The sequence below is a fragment of the Nomascus leucogenys genome, chromosome 13 (assembly GCF_006542625.1).
Source record: "Nomascus leucogenys isolate Asia chromosome 13, Asia_NLE_v1, whole genome shotgun sequence".
NCBI lineage: Eukaryota > Metazoa > Chordata > Mammalia > Primates > Hylobatidae > Nomascus > Nomascus leucogenys.
This window is the reverse complement of record NC_044393.1, coordinates 32,413,419-32,434,307: the sequence shown is the minus strand read 5'-3', so window position 1 is coordinate 32,434,307 and position 20,889 is coordinate 32,413,419. Positions and strand designations below refer to the sequence as shown.

Genomic DNA, 20,889 nt, shown 5'->3' with positions numbered 1-20,889 from the left:
ACTCCTGAGGTCAGGTGATCCACCCGCTTCGGCCTCCTAGAGTGCTGGGATTACAGGCGTGAGCCGGCGTGAGCCACTGCGCCCGGCCCATTTTACAGACTTTCATTTTGTTCAGTTTCTTTATTGTCTTCCCAACGTCCCCCCACACACACTGCACTAAAATGCAAGCTTCACGAAGGCAAGGACGAACTTTTGCCTATATTGTTCACCTCAGTGTCCCCAGAGCCTCGGACAGTTGTTGGCATATTGAGGGACACTCAATAAATATTTAAGGAGTGAATAAACAATTGGATACCCAATAAATGCATGTATGAATAAACACGTTCTTAGTTATTCGGAATATGAGGATTTGCGGAGAGTGGACAGCCTGGGATTGAGGAGACCGGCTGGGACTGGGAAATGGTCATTCGGGTCGCATGCTCACCGCAGTGGCCCGGAGCCCCTGTCCGGACCACTAACAAGTTGCTTAGCAACCCGCCGCCCGGCCCTCTGCCACCGCTAGAGGGCGAGCGGGCGGGGAGACGTGCACGCGCGCGCGAGTGCGTGCAAGCGTGTGTGCGAGCGTGCGCGGCGCGGGCTTGGGTGGGAGACGTCACTTCCTGTTGCCTTAGGGGAACGTGGCTTTCCCTGCAGAGCCGGTGTCTCCGTCTGCGTCCCTGCTGCAGCAACCGGAGCTGGAGTCGGATCCCGAACGCACCCTCGCCATGGACTCGGCCCTCAGCGATCCGCATAACGGCAGCGCCGAGGCAGGCGGCCCCACCAACAGCACTACGCGGCCGCCTTCCACGCCCGAGGGCATCGCGCTGGCCTACGGCAGCCTCCTGCTCATGGCGCTGCTGCCCATCTTCTTCGGCGCCCTGCGCTCCGTACGCTGCGCCCGCGGCAAGGTAGGGTCAGCGGGAAAACCGGGCACTTTCCACCCCCATACCGAACACGGCCGACATGGACCCTTCCTAGGCGGGACAGACACCTCCTCTCCCCGGACACTGACTCTTCCCAGCCCTGATCACCACCATTCCCTCTATCTCGGGCCCACATTCCGGGGCTGGCATTTCCTGCCCCGGGATCTGGGCACCGACCCCCGACCAGGGTATGACACCTTCCCCAATAGGAACTTGCTTCTGCTCCCGACTCGGACCCTGACGCTTCCCTCCCTGTGCATCATGCCGCGGCTGGGAACGCTGTCAGCCCGTCCCCGCACTGCGACTCGGGCACTGATTGTTCTGAGCCTGTTGGGCCCAGGCAGACCAGCCCCATCTATACCTGATGGATACTGGTCCTCACAACTTACTGAATGGTACAGTTTCGTGTCATCCCCTGTTAGGAACCCTGCCTCAGCCCACCGCAGGGCCCTTTCTACCATCCAGACCCATCCCTAGACTCTGACTCCTGTCTCACTGGAATCTGTGGCACCTTATGTGCTCACCTAGATCCCCCACACCTGGCCCTTGCCCCTGCCTCAAAAACAATGATCTCTTAGACCTCAGTTTTTCACATCACTTTCTGGAACCATCCCAGTCAGCTGGCTCCTCAGAACCTGGCATCTTGGTGCCTCTACTTTCCAACCAGGCATGGACGTCTTGTTTTCCTGGTTTCCTCTCTCTTAACTACCATCCAACCTTGGACATGGCCTAGTCAAAACCCAGACCTTGTTCCTAACCTGTAACCCTTTTCCCACCCAGCCTTTGACCCTACCTCAAAGTAGCCCTTCTCCCCATACCCCCAAGACAATCCCCCCACCAAACTGGGCCTGTCTGCTGGGCCACTGTTGGCCCCTCTTGTGAGACTGGGCCAGACTCCATCCCTGGCCTTCCTCAACATCTGTCCCATTGGATACCTAGGAGGACTCCAGCACATTTCACCTTCTGCTTCTCCCTCCCCCTTCCCTGCCCCACTTCTTCCCTATATTAAGCCCTCTCTAGCCCGTTGTACCAATGGCTTTTCACTTCCTGGCACTCTCTCCTTTCCTCCACAACCTCTTAATCTGTACCTCCCCGATGCTCCTCCCCCACCCAGACCTGAGGATGGACCTAAGTGGAAGCTGTCTTGCCCAAAGAGGGCAGGCCCACAAAGCAGCTGCCACTTTTGAAACTGCTGAAGCTGAGGTTCTCAAAACACTACCCGACTTGAGCAGTAGCTGAGGCCTGCCACCCTCCTTCCCCAAGAGCAGAGAACTCACTACTGGCTCTATATGCGATCAGATGCAAAGGAAAGTAGTTAGGCAGGGCTTAGGCTGAGAGACTCAAACATGACTCCATTTTCCTTTTTATTTGGATTTTTCTAAGCTGAGTTCAGGTGATATTAAGCCTCTCTACTATGCCTGTCAGGTAGACACTTAGTGTCGAGAGAAGTTCTGAGATAAACCAGGGCAGAGGAGGCGAAGGACAGCTGGCATAAGGCTAGGCAGCTTGATCTGAGCTGCTCTCCAAACTGAGTAATTCTCCCTGGCAACTTCTGTACATGGATCACTAATCTCTGCAGAAAACACCTTACAGGCAACAGTATTTCCTGAACTTCCACCGTCAGGGGTAAGGGAGGATTGCTGCAAAGATGAGTAGGTCAGAGCCCTGTCACCAAGGAATTCGGGAGCCCAGGTGAAAGAATAATAACTAGATCTGTGATTATAATACAAGCAATGCTACAAGGTTTAGGGAGAAAGATTGAGCACATCTGGGACAGTGCAGGGAGGCTTTGTGCTAGAGGTAGGCCTGAGCCTTGACGTAGAGGTAGAATTTCAGCCAGGAGAAGGCATTCTAAGCAAAAGAAACCAGGTAAGCAGAGAGAGGTACGGAGGCAGGAGGCTACGAGGCAGTTCAGGAAATAGTGGAAGGTTTGGTGTGGCTGGAACAGAGGGTATGGATAGGAGAAAGCCTTAGCCTCTGAATACCTCTCCCAAGCATCTCCTGCAGGGCAGCAGGGTGTGGAGGACTGTATGAATTTACAAACAGGACCTGACCATTAAGAGCCTGCCACCACCAATGACCCAGATGCTGTAAAGCTTGCAAAACCTTCACGCCCTTTGATGCTCACAGCAACTGAGGTGGCAGGCAGAGCCAGTTTCATTATCCTCGTTGTACAGGAAAGGAAACTGAGAGTCAAAGAAATGACTTCTGAAGATCACTCTGCCATTTAGGGGCAGAACCAGGTATGCCTAGTCCTAGTCCAGGGCTCTCTCCTAATACAGGTACCTTTAAAGACAGGCAGCATTGACCTAGGGAAAGGACAGGCCAAGTGACTCCCTTTCTACCCTGAGTCGTTTCCCTGGTCATGTGAAAAGGAGAGAGAAGAGTTAGTGTGGGGACCCAGTTTTGATTTCCCACCAGTGTTGGACCCCAAAACCAGTTGGGAGAGAGGGAATGTGAGGAAAGAATTCTCCCCAAGGGTCAAGGTGTCCATAACAGGCAGGGAAAATTGTGAAATCATGGAGAGAAAGAAGGTAGAGCCTCCAGGAGTATGTTGTGAGCCTTGGGAGGAGCAGTCTCAGAGCAGCACCCATCACTGTCAAGAGTCCTATATCCCACACAGAAGTGAATCTGACCCAGGCAGTAGCTGCACATTAAACATTGGTTTAAAGGGCCCTCAGCAAACAGGACTGGGTGCCTGCTGTGGGCTAGGCTCTGGGCTGGGTACCAGGAGTTCCGGGACAAAGAAGGCCAAGCCCTGCCCTCACTGAGCCCAGTCACCAAGGAGAAACAGACATGTGACTAGCCAAGTAAATAGATAGGCCTCCTGGAGGGGGCAGCAGTTGTCTTTGCATGGATGGGGAGAGTCCAACAGGCAGAGCAGGAGAAGGTGGGGCAGGGGACCACAAGATGTGTTCAGGGAGGCAGTGAAGAGTATCATGTGAGCCCAGGAGAGGGGCTTGGATGTAGTGACAAGATGTTCAGGAAGCTTGTGGCCTTTCTGGGGAAGAGAATCCTGAAAGCAATGCAGCGGTTAATCGTTATTGTTACAAAAATACTATACATTTGTTAAAAAAAAAAAAAAAATCAAGCAGTGCAGAAGTATAAAGGAAAAGCCTCCTGGGCACTATTCCTTGGAAGTAACCCAACTGGCTGTTGGGTATATAACCTTCGAGAATTTTTTCTGTGTATACACATACGTTGTGTATGTGTCTGTGTATATAGACATGTAAATTTATTTTTATAAAAATTGGATTATATAGTACATATTTCTCCACAACTTGATTTTTTTTTTTTTTTTTTTTTTTTTTTTTTGAGATGGAGTTTCACTCTTGTTGCCCGGGCTGGAGTGCGATGGCATGATTGGCTCATTGCAACCTCCACCTCCCAGGTTCAAGCGATTCTCCTGCCTCAGCCTCCCGAGTAGCTGGGATTACAGGCAGGCACCACCACGCCTGGCTAATCTTGTATTTTTAGTAGAGATGGGATTTCTCCATGTTGGTCAGGCTGGTCTCAAACTCCCGACCTCAGGTGATCCACCCTCCTCAGCCTCCCAAAGTGCTGGGATTACAGGCATGAGCCACCGTGCCCAGCAGTTTTTTTTTTCTTTAACAGTACGTTGGCCAGGCACGGTGGCTCATGCCTGTAATCCCAGCACTTTTGGGAGGCCGAGGCAGGTGGATCACTTAAAGTCAGGAGTTCAAGACCAGCCTGGCCAACATGGTGAAGCCCCATCTCTACTAAAAATACAAAAATTAGCTTTGCGTGGTGGGGCACACCTGTAATCCCAGCTACTCAGGAGGCTGAGGCACAAGAATCGCTTGAACCCGGGAGGCACAGGTTGCAGTGAGCCGAGATCACGCCACTGCACTCCAGCCTGGTCGACAGAGTGAGACTCCATCTCAAAAATAATAATAATAATATGTTTCATTATTTTTCTGTGTCAGTACATATAGACCTAAAGTTTACTAGACATGATGGCATGCACCTGTAGTCCTAGCTACTCTGGAGGTTGAGGCGAGAGGATAACTTGAGCCCAGGAGTTCAAGGCTGCAGTGCGCCCTGATTGCACCACTGGGCAACAGAGTGAGACCCTGTCTCAAAAAAAAATATATATATAGAGAGAGAGAGAGAGATCTACCTCATCTTTTATGGTGGGGAGGGTAGGTAATACATGCCCATGGTACAGAATTCAAAAGGTACAAAGGGGTGCACAGTGAAAGTCTCCCTGCTACCCCAAGCTGCCCTATTTCCCTCCTCAGAGGCAGCCCCTCTTCTGTGTTTCTTAGATATCCATCCAGAAAGATTCTGTGTCTTTACAAATAAATAGGCATATACTTTTCCCTGATTTTTTTTTTTTTTTAATGAGACCGAGTCTCGCTCTGTCACCCAGGCTGGAGTGCAATGGCACAATCTCAGCTCACTGCACGCTCCATCTCTTGGGTTCAAGCGATTCTTCTGCCTCAGCCTCCCGAGTAGCTGGGATTGCAGGCACCTGCCATCATGCCTGGCTAATTTTTGTATTTTTGCAGAGATGGGGTTTCACCAGGTTGTCCAGGCTGGTCCTGAACTCCTGACCTCAGGTGACCCACCCACCTCGGCCTCCCAAAGTGCTGGGATTACAGGCGTGAGCCACCGCGCCTGGCCAGCACACTCTTCCTTGCACCTTGCTTTTTTCACCTAATGTGTGTTGCAGATCCAATCATGTCAGTACATAGGGTGTGGGTGTGTTCTTTAACAGCTGTATGGTATCCCACTTGTACCCCAGTTTGCTTAGAATGCTAGTTCTCTAGTATCTGGTCCCTGGGCCAGCAGTGTCAGCATCACCCCAGAACTTGTTAGAAATGCACATTCTGAATCAGAAGCTCAAGGTGGGCCCAGCAATGTGTGTTTTAACAAGCCCACCTGGTGATTCTGATGCATGCTCAAATTTGAGAATTTGAGTCCCCCACTGGTCATTTGGGTTGTTTCAGTCTTTTGCTATTACAAACCATGCTGAAATTAATATCACTATACATTTTTATTTCACGCTTGTCTGTGTATTTGTGGGATAAATTTCTCAAAATTGGTGGGTCGAAGGCTATGCACCCTTTTGTTTTTGTTTTTTTTTTTGAGACAGTCTCGCTCTGTCACCCAGGCTGATTGTGAGTGCGGTGGCGCCATCTCAGCTCACTGCAACCTCTGCCTCCTGGGTTCAAGCAATTCTCCCACCTCAGCCTCTTGAGTAGCTGGGATTACAGGATTACAGGCGCGCACCCACCACACCTGGCTAATTTTTATATTTTTCCTACAGATGGGGTTTCACCATGTTGGCCAGGCTGGTCTCAAACTCCTGACCTCAGGTGATCTGTCCGCCTTGGCCTCCCAAAGTGCTGAGATTACAGGCATGAGCCACTGTTCCCAGCCCACACTTTTTATTTAGATAGATTTTACCATATGATCCACTGTAGAGGTTGTATCAGTTTACTTTCCCACCAGCAGTGATCTCAATTCTTGTTTAATGGCTGTGGAGTAGTCTGTTCTCCAGAGGTTTTGTTTTTTTGTTGTTGTTTTTGTTTGTTTGTTTGTTAGAGTCTCACTCTTTGGCTAGGCTGGAGTGCAGTGGTGTGATCTTGGCTCACTGCAACCTCCGCCTTCCGGGTACAAACAATTCTCGTGCCTCAGCCTCCCAAGTAGCAGGAATTAAAGGTGTGTGCCACTACGCCCGGCTAATTTTTATATTTTTAGTAGTGATAGGGTTTCACCATGTTGGCCAGGCTGGTCTCGAACTCTTGACCTCAAGTGATCCGCCCGCCTCGGCCTCCCATAGTGCTGGGATTACAGGTGTGAGCCACTGTGCCTGGCTTCTCCAGAGGTTTTTAAGCAGATATGTGATACAATCAGGTGTAGGCTTTAGAAAGAGCTCATGGCAGGGTGGGTGATAGGCAGGAGGGAGAAGTGTAATATTGGTGCAGGGGTTGTTGAAGACAGCAATGAGGGCCAAAGGATTGGGGTGGGAAGTTAGGAAAGGTAACCTTGGAGAGCTGAGTGACTGGATGTTGTGGTAAGGAATGGAGACTCTGGAGTCTCCAGCTGGGGCAACAGTAACAGAATGGCCCGTGAATTTCAGATCATTTCCAGGGCATGGTGTAGAAGCAGTGCTCTGAGAGCTTGAGCCGTGCCAATGGCTTGAAGCAGGCATCTGTCCTCTCTTACAGCTTTTGTTTCCGCTCTGATAACAACATCCAGAATGTCATGGAAGCTACATTTACTTCTGCTGTTTGTGTCAGGTTTTTCCCCCACTTTCTAATTGTGTTTTATGTTGCAGGAGCTATTGTATTTACATACGCAAATCTGGTTAAAAAATCGCAATTGGATTGGTAAAGAATCCTAACAACTTTTTAGTATTTTTGTCACTACAAAGATTAGCTGTTCAGTTACCTTCAGGATTCTGTTCCTCAGAAAGGTTGCAGGCTTCCCAAGTATCTTCCTGTTAAAACTTTCCAACAGAAATTTCCAGATAGGAAAGATAGAAATCTTCTAGGAAATAGCTCCTAAGAGTTTGGGGTCTGGAACTGGACTGCCTCAGTTTCAGTCCTGGCTCTGCCACTCACCAGCTGTGTGACACTAAGCAAGTTACTTCACCTCTCTAGACCTCCGCTTCCTCATCTGTAAAACAGCTATTAAAAGTACCTGCTGGCCAGGCGCGGTGGCTCACGCCTGTAATCCCAGCACTTTGGGAGGCCAAGGCAGGCAGATCACGAGGTCAGGAGATCGAGACCATCCTGACTAACATGATGAAACCCTGTCTCTACTAAAAATACAAAAAATTATCTGGGCGTGGTGGTACATGCCTGTAGTCCCAGCTACTCGGGAGGCTGAGACACGAGAATTGCTTGAAACCAGGAGGCGGAGGTTGCAGTGAGCCGAGATTGCGCCACTGCATTCCAGCCTGGGCAACAGAGCGAGACTCTGTCTCAAACAAAAAAAAAAAAAAGGACCTGCTTTGTGGGGTTTTTGTGAGGATGAAAACATGTAAAGTACCTAGAACAGTGCAGTAATGTTATTGTTATTACTATTATCGTCAGATTTCAGGTCTCCCGTTCTTTTATTTATTTATTTTTTTTAATAGAGGCAGAGTTTCTCCATGTTGCCCATGCTGGTCTCAAACTCCTGGGCTCAACCGATCTGCCCACTTGACCTCCCAAAGTGCTGGGATTACAGTCCGGTCTCCCATTCTGACTCAGCATTGCAGCATGGGATATTTATAAGTCACCCACAAAGGAGACCAGAGTCCTCTGTGTGATGGAGAGGATCTGTCCAACCTTGGTTTGTCACTGAATAAGATTAGGCCTCTTCCCACCCAGGGTGCTGAGCTGAATTGAAAGGAATATGTGGAAATGAGCCATAATACTGGTTTGTAGGTGAAGCCACAGAGTCCTGTGTGTCCTTTGACAGCCCTGAGCCTCTGCATGTGCATATCTTTCTGCCTGATAAGCACTTCCTTTCCTTGTACACAAAGCAGACTCCTCAAGCCAGGCATGGTGGCTCACCTGTAATCCCAGCACTTTGGGAGGCCAAGGCAGGCAGATCATCTGAGGTCAGGACTTTGAGACCAGCCTGGCCAACATGGTGAAACCCCATCTCTACTAAAAATACAAAATTAGCCGGGTGTGGTGGCGGGTACCTACAATCCCAGCTACTCAGGAGGCCGAGGCAGAGAATCACTTGATTTGTAGTGAGCCGAGATTGTGCCACTGCACTCCAGCCTGGGCAAAGAGAGCAAAACTCCACTCAAAAAAAAAAAAAAAAAATGACAAGCTGACTCCTCAACCCAGTCAGCATTTATCTGGCTCCAGACTACCAGACCCTGTGCTTGACCATCAAGGCCTTGCTTAAGTGGTACCTGCTCTCGCCACCTCTGACTCCCTTACTTCTCTGCAGAAATAGTGTCTTGTTGGCTGTCTCGTGATTCCATTGTGCATAATAATGATACAAATGGTGTATACAGTTTAAATGATGACTCAAGGCACAATGCTGAGTACTTCCAAAGCAGAAATCAGAATCCTCACAACTTGTTTTACAGCTGAGGAAACTGAGGCTTAGAGAAAAAAAAAATCACTTTCCCAAGGTCCCACAGCTGGGAAGTAGAGCTGGGAGTCCAAATGGACTTCCTGATCTCAGAGTCCCTTCATAACTGCTGATGTTCATATTGTGTGTCACACTGATATACATGTCTGTTGCATCATGTGTCACACTACATTATAATAGCCTGTTTGGGGTTTTGTTTTGGAGGGGCTTTTTTTTTTTTTTTTTTTTTTTTATGTGAGACAGAGTCTCGCTCTGTTGCCGAGGCTGGAGTTCAGTGGCACGATCCCCACTCACTACAGCCTCCACCTCCCGGGTTCAAGCAATTCTCCTGCCTCAACCTCCTGAGTAGCTGGGACCATAGGTGCACGGTATCACACCCAGCTAATTTTTGTATTTTTAGTAGAGATGGGGTTTCACCATGTTGGCCAGGCTGGTCTTTTTTTTTTTTTTTTGAGACAGAGTCTCGCTGTCACCCAGGCTGGAGTTCAGTGGCTCAGTCTCAGCTCACTGCAACCTCCACCTCCCAGGTTCAAGCTGTTCTCCTCCCTCAGCCTCCCAAGTAGCTGGGAATTACAGGTGCACACCAGCACGCCCAGCTAATCTTCGTATTTTTAGTAGAGACAAGGTTTCACCATGTTGGCCAGGCTGGTCTCGAAATCCTGACCTCAGGTGATCCGCCCGCCTCCATCTCCCAAAGTGCTGTGGGATTACAGGTATGAGCCACCACGCCCAGCCAGTTTTGCTGTGCATTCCATAAAATAGAATACCTGTTCCCTGTAATATGTATCATGTCATGGTATTAACCTACCTGCCTGTGAGTGCTTCAAGATCAGGAACTCATTTTTGTACCCATACTACTGCTACACAGGAAATGTATTGAATGTGTGGAGATGCTCAGAGGGGATGAGGAACTTGCCCAAGTCCCACAGCACCCTGCTGGCAAAAGCAGAAGCCAAGGGTTGGGAGAGAATAGGGAAGGAAGGAAACCGGGCCTCTCATGTGGGTATTGCTCACCCACCCCACTCCCACCTCCTGGCAAAGCCGTCCAAGTGACTCATATGGAGCTGCCTCCAGTGGCTCCAGAGGGGAGGGTCTCTCTTCCAGCCCAGAGCCTGGGCTGCCTCAGCCATGCATAGGCAAGGGTGTGGTTAGGGACCTCCTCACTCAGCTCTCCCTGATAGTCACAACCCCCAATACGGGCACAGTACTTTACAGTTTGCCAGGCTGTTTCGCATCCCATATCTCATTTGGTTTAAGACTCCTATGGGGCTGGGTGTCGTGGTTCATGTCTATAATCTCAGCATTTTAGGAGGCCAAGGCAGGAGGATCACTTGATGCCAGGAGTTCAAGGCTGCAGTGAGCTATGATCCTGCCACTGCACTCCAGCCTGGGCAACAAAGAGAGACTGTCGCTTTTCTTTAAAAAAAAAGAAGGCTCTTGGACCTTTTTTGAAGTGAGGCTAGAGATCGTCCTCCTGTTTGACAGAGAAGTAAACCCAGTTACTCAGCAAGCTGTTAACAGAGCAAGGAATACCTTGGATACACTTTATATGTAGCATTTTACTTATGTATGAACTATATCTGTAGGGAGATTTCCCACAGGTGGAATTGCTTGGTCAAAGGGTATGTGTATTTGTGATTTTTTATGTATTGCCTAGTTGCTTTCTACAGGAAGACAGATTGACTCTCATAGGCAGTGTGGGAGACTACATCTTTCCCCGTAGCCCCACTGACTCAGTATGTTACCCAGTGTGTGGATTCTTACCTTTCTATTAGACAAAAAACAGAATCTCAGTGTGCTTTAGTCTGAGCTCTTATTAAGAGTGAGAATAAAGACTTTTTTTTATTATTAAGAGCCATTTGTAGTTCTTGTTCCGTGGTTTTTTTTTTTTTTTTTTTTGAGACAGAGTCTCACTCTGTTGCCCAGGCTGGAGTGCAGTGGCACGATCTTGGCTCACTGCAAGCTCCGCCTCCCGGGTTCACGCCATTCTGCTGCCTCAGCCTCCCAAGTAGCTGGGACTACAGGTGCCCGCCACCACATCTGGCTAATTTTTTCTATTTTTTAGTAGAGACGGGGTTTCACCATGTTAGCCAGGATGGTCTTGATCTCCTGACCTCGTGATCCGCCCACCTCGGCCTCCCAAAGTGCTGGGATTACAAGCATGAGCCACCGCGCCCGGCCTCTGTGGCTCTTCTTTTTGTGTCTTTGGGCATGTGGAAATTTCAATCGAATGCATCCTACCAAATTACCCTCCCCAAAAGGCTGGACAGGTTTATACTTTAGGCCAGTGCTGTCTATGTATTTCCCTTAGCCAGGCACAGTGGCGCATGCCTGTAATCCCAGCTACTTGGGAGGCTGAGGCAGGAGGATTACTTAAGCCCAGGATTTCAAATCTAGCCCACACCTCCCTCTCCTAGTAGTCATTTCGTGGGCTTACTGCCCTCTGCCCCATCTCCTTCCCTCTTTGCAACCTTCCACCTGGGACACTAGGGCCTCTCTGAGCTAGTCTTACCTTCTCCAGACACCCTCTCTCTTAGCAGGTTTTTTATTGTTGGTTTTTGTGAGCCAAAATATTTGTGAGTCTCCATAACTGAATGCGATCCCTTCTTCTAGGGATGCTGGTGCTTTACTTGCAGGATGGACATGGTGATGGTAGAATCTCAGGCACTGTAATGAGCCTGTGGCTACTATGGAAAGAACTTCGGCATGAGTAGGAGTCTAATCTGGCATTGCTAGGACTTTTGGTAGCCATGATATAAAACAGTTGCAGGGTAGGCTTGTCCCAGCGGGGAAATCTGGAAGGGCTTCATGGCAGTGACATTTACTAGGCCCTTGAGGACTGTGAGGATTTTGCCTAGCAGAGAGAGGGCAAGTAGAGACCACTGTGATCCTGGAAGCTTTTAACCTGTTTGGAATACAAATTTATACCAAAAATAAAATAAAATAAATTTATACCAGTACTACATATCATTGATAAATTTTCATTAGAAAGTTCTGGCCGGGTACAATGGCTCACACCTATAAGTCCAGCACTTTGTGAGGCTAAGGCGGGCAGATCACCTGAGGCCAGGAGTTTGAGACCAGCCTGGCCGACATGGCGAAACCCCCTCTCTGCAAAAAATACAAAAATTAGCCAGGTATGGTGGCATGTGCCTGTAGTCCTAGCTACTTGAGAGGCTGAGGCGGGAGAATTGATTGAACCAGGAGGCAGAGGTTGCAGTGAGCCAAGATTGTGCCAATGCACTCCAGCCTAGGTGATGGAGTGAGACTCCATCTCAAAAAAAAAAAAAGTTCGTCATAAATTCTTTTTTTTTTTTTTTTTTAAGACGGAGTCTTGCTCTGTCGCCCAGGCTAGGGTGTTCAGTGGCACGATCTCGGCTCACTGCAACCTCTGCCTCCTGGGTTCAAGCAATTCTCCTGACTCAGCCTCCCAAGTAGATGGGATTATAGGTGCCCGCCACTGAGCCCGGCTAATTTTTGTATTTTTAGTAGAGACGGGGGTTTCACCATGTTGGCCAGGCTGGTCTCGAACTCCTGACCTCGTGATCTACCCGCCTCGGCCTTCCAAAATGCTGGGATTACAGGCGTGAGCCACCACGCCTGGCCTTCTTTGGCATAAATTCTATGAAGCTAATCTATTTCTATGTTGGTCTGTTACTCCATTTTCAATTCTTTTCCATTTTTGTAACACTGAAATTATTTTGATTGCATTTAGTTCTTTTTCATGTAAATATTTATCATTCATCAGTTCTTTACCCACATCACATTCTTGCCAACTATAGCATCTGCCATTATAAATTTAATTGTGGCTTTTATTTTTACCATTTTCAAGTCTGCCAGTCAAATTTCTTAAATTTAAGTTTTGTCAAGATTTGCTTCTCTTCACAGTTGGTGTCTTCCTATGTGCAGTTTCAGCCATTGTCTGTCTTGTTTGTTGTTAATTTCATTACCTACTGGATGACAGAATAGTCATTTTTCCCTCTTGGCTGATCCATTAGAAAACTGAAAACAATTTTCTTCGAGAGGTCTGAAACTGCTGTGGCATCGCTGGTGTCCAGGTTTTCTTCTCTCAGTTATTCCACACGGGAATGGCCTCTGCCATAGCCCTTCTCCCCAGATGTGTCACACATGCCCTGGGTTCTCCTTGGTCTCTTGATCAGGGTCCAGATCTCCTCATGGCAGAATGGCAGGAGCAGCCAGGCATGGTGGCTCATACCTGTAATCCCAGCACTTTGGGAGGCCGAGGCAGGTGGATCACTTCAGGTCAGTTCGAGACCAGCCTAGCCAACATGGTAAAACTCCATCTCTGCTAAAAATACAAAAATTAGCTGTGCATGGTGGCGCATGCCTACAGTCCCAGCTACTCGGGAGGCTGAGGCAGGAGAATCGCCTGAACCCAGGAAGCGGAGGCTGCAGTGAGCCGAGATCATGCCACTTCATTCCAGCCTGGGTGATAGAGCAAGACTCTGTCTCAAAAAAAAAAATGGCAAGATCAGAGCATCTTGCCCCAGGATGAGGCAGGCAGCATCCCTAGCCAAGGGAACAGCATTAGCAGAGCCTTGCAGGAACACATGGGAACCAGCCGTGCTGAGCCATTGCCATTCTCTCCTCTAGAATGCTTCGGACATGCCTGAAACGATCACCAGCCGGGATGCTGCCCGCTTCCCCATCATCGCCAGCTGCACACTCTTGGGGCTCTACCTCTTTTTCAAAGTAAGTCTTTTGCCATTTGTTGTGTCATTTGATCTCAATGACTTTATCTTATTTTGTTTTATTTTTCCCATCACAAGAGCCATGCATGTTCATTTATAGAAAATAAAGAAGAGAGAAAAATTAATAATTCACCCATAGACCTACCCAAAGACAACAACTGTTAGTGTTTGGGACCCTTTCTCACTAGTCTGTATTTCTTTTATCCATGTAGCTTTTTGTTTTGTTTTTGTGATATCAGTTTGGTTTCATCATACTGTTTATGTTGGGATGGGGTATAGCTTGTGCTCAGACATACCTCTACCATACTAATGGCCTTTTTTTTTTTTTTTTTTTAATTTATCGAGGTTTATTTTCCCAATAAAAGTTACACAGGCTCAGTGTTGAAAACCTGGAAAACACAGAAAAGTAAAAAGGGAAAAACAGCAGTCATCCAAAACCCCACTACCAGAGACAGTCACAGTTTCCCTTCGGAGGTGTGTCCTTCCACTGTTTCTCCCTGTGCATGGTTTCTCCGTAGCTGTGACCACATGGTGTATTCAGTTTGTAGCTGCTTTTTTCACTTCACATTAATAACATCATAAACATTTTCTCATGTTACTGCAAACTCTCCTTAGTTGTACTATTTTCTGGATTATAAAAGTAATATATTCAGAAAAACTAAAGAAAGTATATCAATAGAGGGAAAAATAAATTCCACAAGACAGAAGTAGTCATTAACATTTTGGCATATCTCCTTTCGGGCTTTTTATTTATTTTAGGACAGAGTCTCACTCTGTCCCCCAGGCTGGAGTGCAATGGTGCCATCACAGTTCACTGTAGCCTCAACCTCTTAGGCTCAAGAGATCCTCCTGCCTCAGCCTCCCAAGTAGCTGGGATTATAGGCATGCGCCACCACACCCTGCTAATTTTTTCTTTTTTGAGACGGAGTCTCGCTCTGTCACCCAGGCTGGAGTGGAGTGGCGCAATCTCAGCTCACTACAACATCCACCTCCCAGGTTCAAGTGATTCTCCTGCCTCAGCCGGCTGAGTAGCTAGGATTACAGACGTGCGCCACCACGCCCAGCTAATTTTTGTATTTTTAGTAGAGACAGGGTTTCACCATGTTGGTCAGGCTGGTCTCAAACTCCTGACCTCATGATCCGCCCGCCTTGGCCTCCCAAAGTGCTGGGATTACGAGCGTGAGCCACTGTGCCCGGCCAATTTTTTCTTTTAGTAGAAACAAGATTTCGCTTTGTTGCCCAGTCTGGTCTCAAACTCCTGGGCTCAAGTGATCCTCCCACCTTTCCCTCCTAAAGTGCTGGGATTACAGGCGTAAGCCACTGCATCCATCCCTTTCAGCCTTTTAATAAGTGTATGTTTAGCATTATTATAATCATAACTGTAGTGTTAGATCTTCTTTTTGTTGTTTATGTTAGGTTTTTCTTTGTTTATTGGTTTGTTTAGAGACAGGGTGTCACTCTTGCCCAGCCTGGAGTGCACTGGTACAATCATGGCTCACGGGAACCTCAATTCCTGGACTCAAGTGGAAAACTGGCTGATTTTATTTTATTGTATTTTATTTTTAGAGACAGGGTTTTACTATGTTGCCCAGGCTGGTAACAAACTCCTTGGCCTCCTAAAGCACTAAGATTACAGATATAAGCCACCATGCCAGGCCCTTGTTTTGTTTGTTTTGTTTTGTTTTTGAGACAAGGTCTTGCTGTGTCACCCAGGCTGGAGTGCCATAGTGCAATCATGGCTCACTATAGCCTCAACCTCCTGGGCTCAAGCAATCCTCCCACCTCTGCCTCCAGAGTAGCTGGGACTACAAGGTGTGCACCACCACACCTAGCTAATTTTCGTATTTTTAGTGGAGATAGAGTTTTGCATGTTACCCAGGCTGGTCTCGAACTCCTAGGCTCAAGCTATCCACCCTCCTTGGCCTTGTAAAGTGCTGGTATTACAGGCATGAGCCACCACACCTGGCCCCTTCTTGTTCTTTTAATAGTATGTTAACTTTTTTCCTGGTCATTGAAAATTCCTCAAGGATGTCTTTAATTTACATCTTAAAATGTAGGCTGGGCGCAGTGGCCCACACCTGTGATCCCAGCACTTTGGGAAGCCAAGGTGGGTGGATCATCTGAGGTCAGGAATTCAAGACCACCCTGGCCAACATGGTGAAACCCCGTCTCTACAAAAACTACAAAAATCCATCCTGGCCAACATGGTGAAACCCGGTTTCTACTAAAAATACAAAAATTAGCTGGGCATGGTGGTGTGCACCTGTAGTCCCAGCTACTCGGGAGGCTGAGGCAGGAGAATCGCTTGAACCCAGGAAGCAGAGGTTGCAGTGAGCTTAGATGGTGCCACTGCACTCCAGCCTGGCGACACAGCGAGACTCTGTCTCAATTTAAAAAAAAAAAAAAAGAAATGACTCAATTAAAAAATAAATATACATGTAGGCCTGGCGCAGTGGCTCACCTGTTATCCTAGTACTTTGGGAGGCTAAGGTGGGAGGATCACTTGAGCTCAGGAGTTGGAGGCCAGTGTGGGCAACATAGTAAGACCTCATCTCATTCATAAGTAAATAAATAAACTGACTCATCAATAATGTATATCATTTAACAAAATTTGTTGCCAGCCTAGGCAACAGAGCAAAACTCCATCTCAAAAACTATATATATTTTTTTCAACCTAAAGTACAAATGAACCATTATCCTCTCCCCAATACAGTTTCCTGTGATTCTGTCATGCATAAATCTATACTTATGTTAAATTATATATATTTATATATGTATCAAATACATGATTCTTACCATGGAGGTATTTTTATATCAACACAGTCAAATTACCCCATTCTTTCATTCTTCTTTTTTTTTTTTTTTTTGAGACAGACTCTTGCTCTGTCGCCAGGCTGGAGTGCAGTGGTGTGTGATCTCAGCTCAATGCAACCTCTGCCTCCCTGGTTCAAGTGATTCTCCCGCCTCAGCCTCCGGAGTAGCTGGGATTACAGGTGCGTGCCACCACACCCAGCTAATTTTTGTATTTGTAGTAGAGATGGGGTTTCACCATGTTGGCCAGGATGGTCTTGATCTCTTGACCTTGTGATCTGCCCGCCTCAGCCTCCCAAAGTGCTGGGATTACAGGCATGGGCCATCATGCCCAGCCTCTTTCATTCTTTTTAACAGCTGCTTATGGTTCTGTTTTACAGTGTACCCTGAGGGTATTTAGGTCTGTCCAGTGTTGGGGTATCATAGCAGTATTATCATGAACACTCATACACATAATTTGTGCACTTATTTTCTTCAAGTCTATCTGCAATAGGTCTACCAGGTCAAATGCATCTCCATTTGTAATTAGATAGTGCCAAATCACCCTCCAAAAAGATTGTACCATTTTACATTCCCACTGACAGTTACAAGTGTGCTGGCCTACCCAGGCGCTCACCTGCATTGGATAGCACCAAAATTTTCAGTTTTTTCAAGTCTGTGAGTGAATTAAAAAGATTTTTTTTTTTTTTTTTTTTTTTTTTTTTTGAGATGGAGTCTCACTCTGTTGCCCAGGCTGGAGTGCAGTGGCGAGTTCTCGGCTCACTGCAACCTCCACCTCCCAGGTTCAAACGATTCTCTTGCCTCAGCCTCCCAAGTAGCTAGGATTACAGGTGCGTGCCACCATGCCCAGCTAATTTTTGTATTTTTAGTAGAGACGGGGTTTCACCTTGTTGATCAGGCTGGACTACTGGCCTCAGGTAATCCACCTGCCTTGGCCTCCCAAAGTGCTGGGATTACAGGTGTGAGCCACTGCGCCCAGCCAAAAACATAATTTTTTAACACGTGTTTCCTATTTCATAGCTCCCTCATTTTGGATCGGATTTTTTTTTTTTTTTTTTTTTTTTTTTTTTAGAGATGAGGTCTTGCTCTGTTGCCCAGGCTGGAGTGCAGTCACATAATCATAGCTTACTGAAGCCTTGTTCTCCTGGGCTCAGATGATCCTCCCGTCTCAGCCTCCTAAGTATTTGGGACTATAGATGTATGTCATTACACCCAGCTGTAAATCCTCTTTTTTTGTTGTTTTTTGTTGTTGTTGTTTTTTGTTGTTATTGTTTTGTTTTGTTTTGTTTTTTGAGACGGAGTCTCTGTCACCCAGGCTGGAGTGCAGTGGCATGATCTCAGCTTACTGCAATCTCTGCCTCCCAAGTTCAAGCAATTCTCCTGCCTCAGCCTCCTGAGAAATGCTCTTTTTAATGGTTACAGGATATCCCCACAGGCAACCAGCCTGGGCAACATAGCAAGACCTCATCTCTAGAAAACATTTAAAAATTAGCCAGACATGGTGGTGCAGGCTTATATTCCCAGCTACTCAGGAGATTGAGGCTGAAGGATGACTTGAGCACAGGAGTTCAAGGCTATGGTGAGCTATGATCACACCACTGAACTCCAGCCTGGACACGAATGTTACCCTGACAATAAAAGCGGAAAAATATCCCTATAAGCAGATACAGCACAGTTGACTTAAAGCATCCGCCTCACTTTAAACAGAAAATGTCATTCTGATTTTTACTCTAAGAAATTAGAGTGCACTAAATAACATTGGCTATTCACAGGTTGTTGTTTTTTTTTCTTTTTTCCTGGACCTCAGGTAAAGAGCTGAATTTAGGCCGGGCGCGGTGGCTCAAGCCTGTAATCCCAGCACTTTGGGAGGCCAAGGCGGGTGTATCACGAGGTCAGGAGATCAAGACCATCCTGGCCAACATGGTGAAACCCCATCTCTACTAAAAATACAAAAACTAGCAGGGCGTGGTGGCACATGCCTGTAATCCCAGCTACTTGGGAGGCTGAGGCAGGAGACTAGCTTGAACCAGGGAGTCGGGGGTTGCAGTGAGCCGAGATCGCGCCCCTGCACTCCAGCCTGGTGACAGAGAGAGACTCCATCTCAAAACAAAACAAGCAAACAAAACAGCTGAATTTATCAAATGCCTTGGTTCATAGCATACCATCCTTGGTCTATGCCAGGCCCCCCTACGTTTTTTTTTTCCCACTTCACTCCAATATCCACCTCCATTTCCCACCTTCATTTCTCTCTCTGCCAGAGGCAGCTGCTTTAATGCATTTGACTTCTGTCCTTAGATGTGTATGTTTCTTATAAAATATGTAGTGTTGGTGTATCTGTGTGTATGAGTGGGAATTGCATTTCCATAAATAGAACTGTGCATTGCATCTCCCTCTGTTTCCTTTTCCGCTCTCTGTACCTTAAGATCTCTCTGTGGCTCTGTGTACATCCAGCCATTGCTTCTGCCTTTGCTTTTGGCAGATATTTCTGAAGTCTTGAGAGACCTTCTAACATTTTTAGTATTTAGGATTCTTTCCTTAGACCAGATGCTCCCAAAAGGAATTTCTGGCAGCAGTGGGTGTGAGCATTTTTATTTAAGGCACTGGCTTCCTGTTGCTCAGCCTTTCCTCCTCTCTGGGCAGGTAAGCCTCAGTCTGCCTCGTGCCAGAAGCACAGAGTATACCTCTTCCCCGTGCCTCTAGAGTGTCCCCAGTAAGATTTCTGAAAGGCAGCTGTCTGGACAGCACAGCCACTGGGCTCCTCCTGGACTACCCCCGACATCTGGCTGGTTGGTTTGCTTAACAGAAAAACAGCCCACCACAGCGGCTCTCCCTTGGCCCTTTTCCTCCCCTCCTCCTGGTTGGGGCACTGGAGTTTGTAACTGCATTGTACATTTTTAAAACTTCAGGGCCAAGTGCAGTGGCTCACGCCTGTAATCCCAACGCTTTGGGAGGCCAAGGTGGGCCGATCACCTGAGGTCAGGAGATTGAGACCAGCCTGGCCAACGTGGTAAAACCCCGTCTCTACTAAAAATACAAAAAAGTTAACCGAGCACGGTGGCCCATGCCTGTAGTCCCAGCTACTCGGGAGGCTGAGGCAGGAGAATCGCTTGAACCCAGGAGGCAGAGGTTGTGGTGAGCCGAGAACACGCCACTGCACTCCAGCCTGGGTGACAGAGTGAGATTTCGTCTCAAAAAAAAAAAACAAAAAAAAACTTCATATTTTCCTGATGCCTCAGCATCCCACAAACAGGCCATGAACACTTTGCTCAGGTGAACAGGTGCCAGTGTGTAAGGCTGGTCCCTGCCACAAGTTCCCCTTCTTGCCCTCCTCTACTGTGACCTAGTGACATTCAGACACATCAGTGAGATCCCCTTTTGCTTGTGTCTTTCACCCTGAGCCCCAGAGAAGGCACTTGGCCATGGGTCTCCTTCTGTAGGACCTGTGAGTATAATAAATCCTTTCATTTCATATGCCTCTCTCTCAAGGACTTTCACCCTGAGTTTAGAATGATCCCATCCTCATCACCAATTGTGTTGTAAAAAAGAAGTTCCCCTTGTGAGGTTTTTCTGTTCTTGTTTTTACAGGCAGAGTCTTACTCTTTCACCCAGGCTGGAGTGCAGTGGTACGATCATAGTTTGCAATAACTAAACTCCCAGGCTCAGGTGGTCCTCCCACCTCAGCCCTCTGAGTAGCTGGGACTATAGGCATGCACCACCGCGCCCACCTAATTTTTTTTTATTTTGTAGAGATGGGGTCTTGCCATGTTGCTCATGCTGATCTTGAACTCCTGGCCTCATGCAGTCCTCCCACCTTGGCCTCCTAAAGTGCTGGGATTACAGGCGCAAGCCACCGCACCCAGCCCACTTTATGAAGTCTTTTAAGGATCACTCTCACATAGTCACAGAAACTATGCTCAGAGAGGCTTATGAAATTACCGGATTTACTACACTCACATGGGCATGCATGCCACACAGGGGGCCATATGGGAGGAGCTTCAAGGAAGCCACTCAACCAAGCAGGTGGGGAGAAGGGGGAGAGGACAGAGAGAAGGAAGGAGAGAGGAGGACCCCTGGGCAAGTGCCTCTGTTGGGGCTCAGGGTAGTACAAGCAAAGGGCATGAGGGGATTTACCTGTGTTTGAATGGTATTAGGTTATAGAAGAAGCGGACCAGAGGCTGGGCACCATGGCTCACGCCTGTAATCCCAGCACTTTGGGAGGCCAAGGCAGCAGATCGTTTAAGCCCAGGAGTTAAAGATCAGCCTGGCCAGCATGGTGAAACCCTGTCTCTACAAAAAATACAAAAATTAGCCAGGCGTGGTGGCACACACCTGTAGTCCCAACTACTTGAGGGCTGAGGCAGGAGGATCACTTGAACCCTGGAGGTCGAGGCTGC

General features: G+C 47.8%; 1 protein-coding gene across 9 annotated transcripts in view; it reads left to right on the top strand.

Moving 5' to 3' along the window:
- The first annotated feature begins 551 nt into the window (after positions 1-551).
- HM13 (histocompatibility minor 13) overlaps positions 552-20,889 on the top strand; it is a 55,414-nt gene continuing 35,076 nt past the window's right edge. For 5 of the 9 annotated variants that reach the window (XR_004032935.1, XM_030825410.1, XM_030825411.1 and 2 more), the window contains exons 1-3: positions 554-887; positions 13,587-13,685; positions 14,030-14,158. Coding sequence is in view for 6 of the 9 variants with exons in the window: in XM_030825410.1 (XP_030681270.1) it covers positions 705-887; positions 13,587-13,685; positions 14,030-14,158 (411 nt within the window). In the remaining 3 variants the exon portion in view is untranslated. Of the gene's footprint in view, positions 888-13,586; positions 13,686-14,029; positions 14,159-20,889 lie in introns of all 9 variants that reach the window. The other 4 variants (XR_004032936.1, XR_004032937.1, XM_003273489.4 and 1 more) reach the window with 1 other exon arrangement.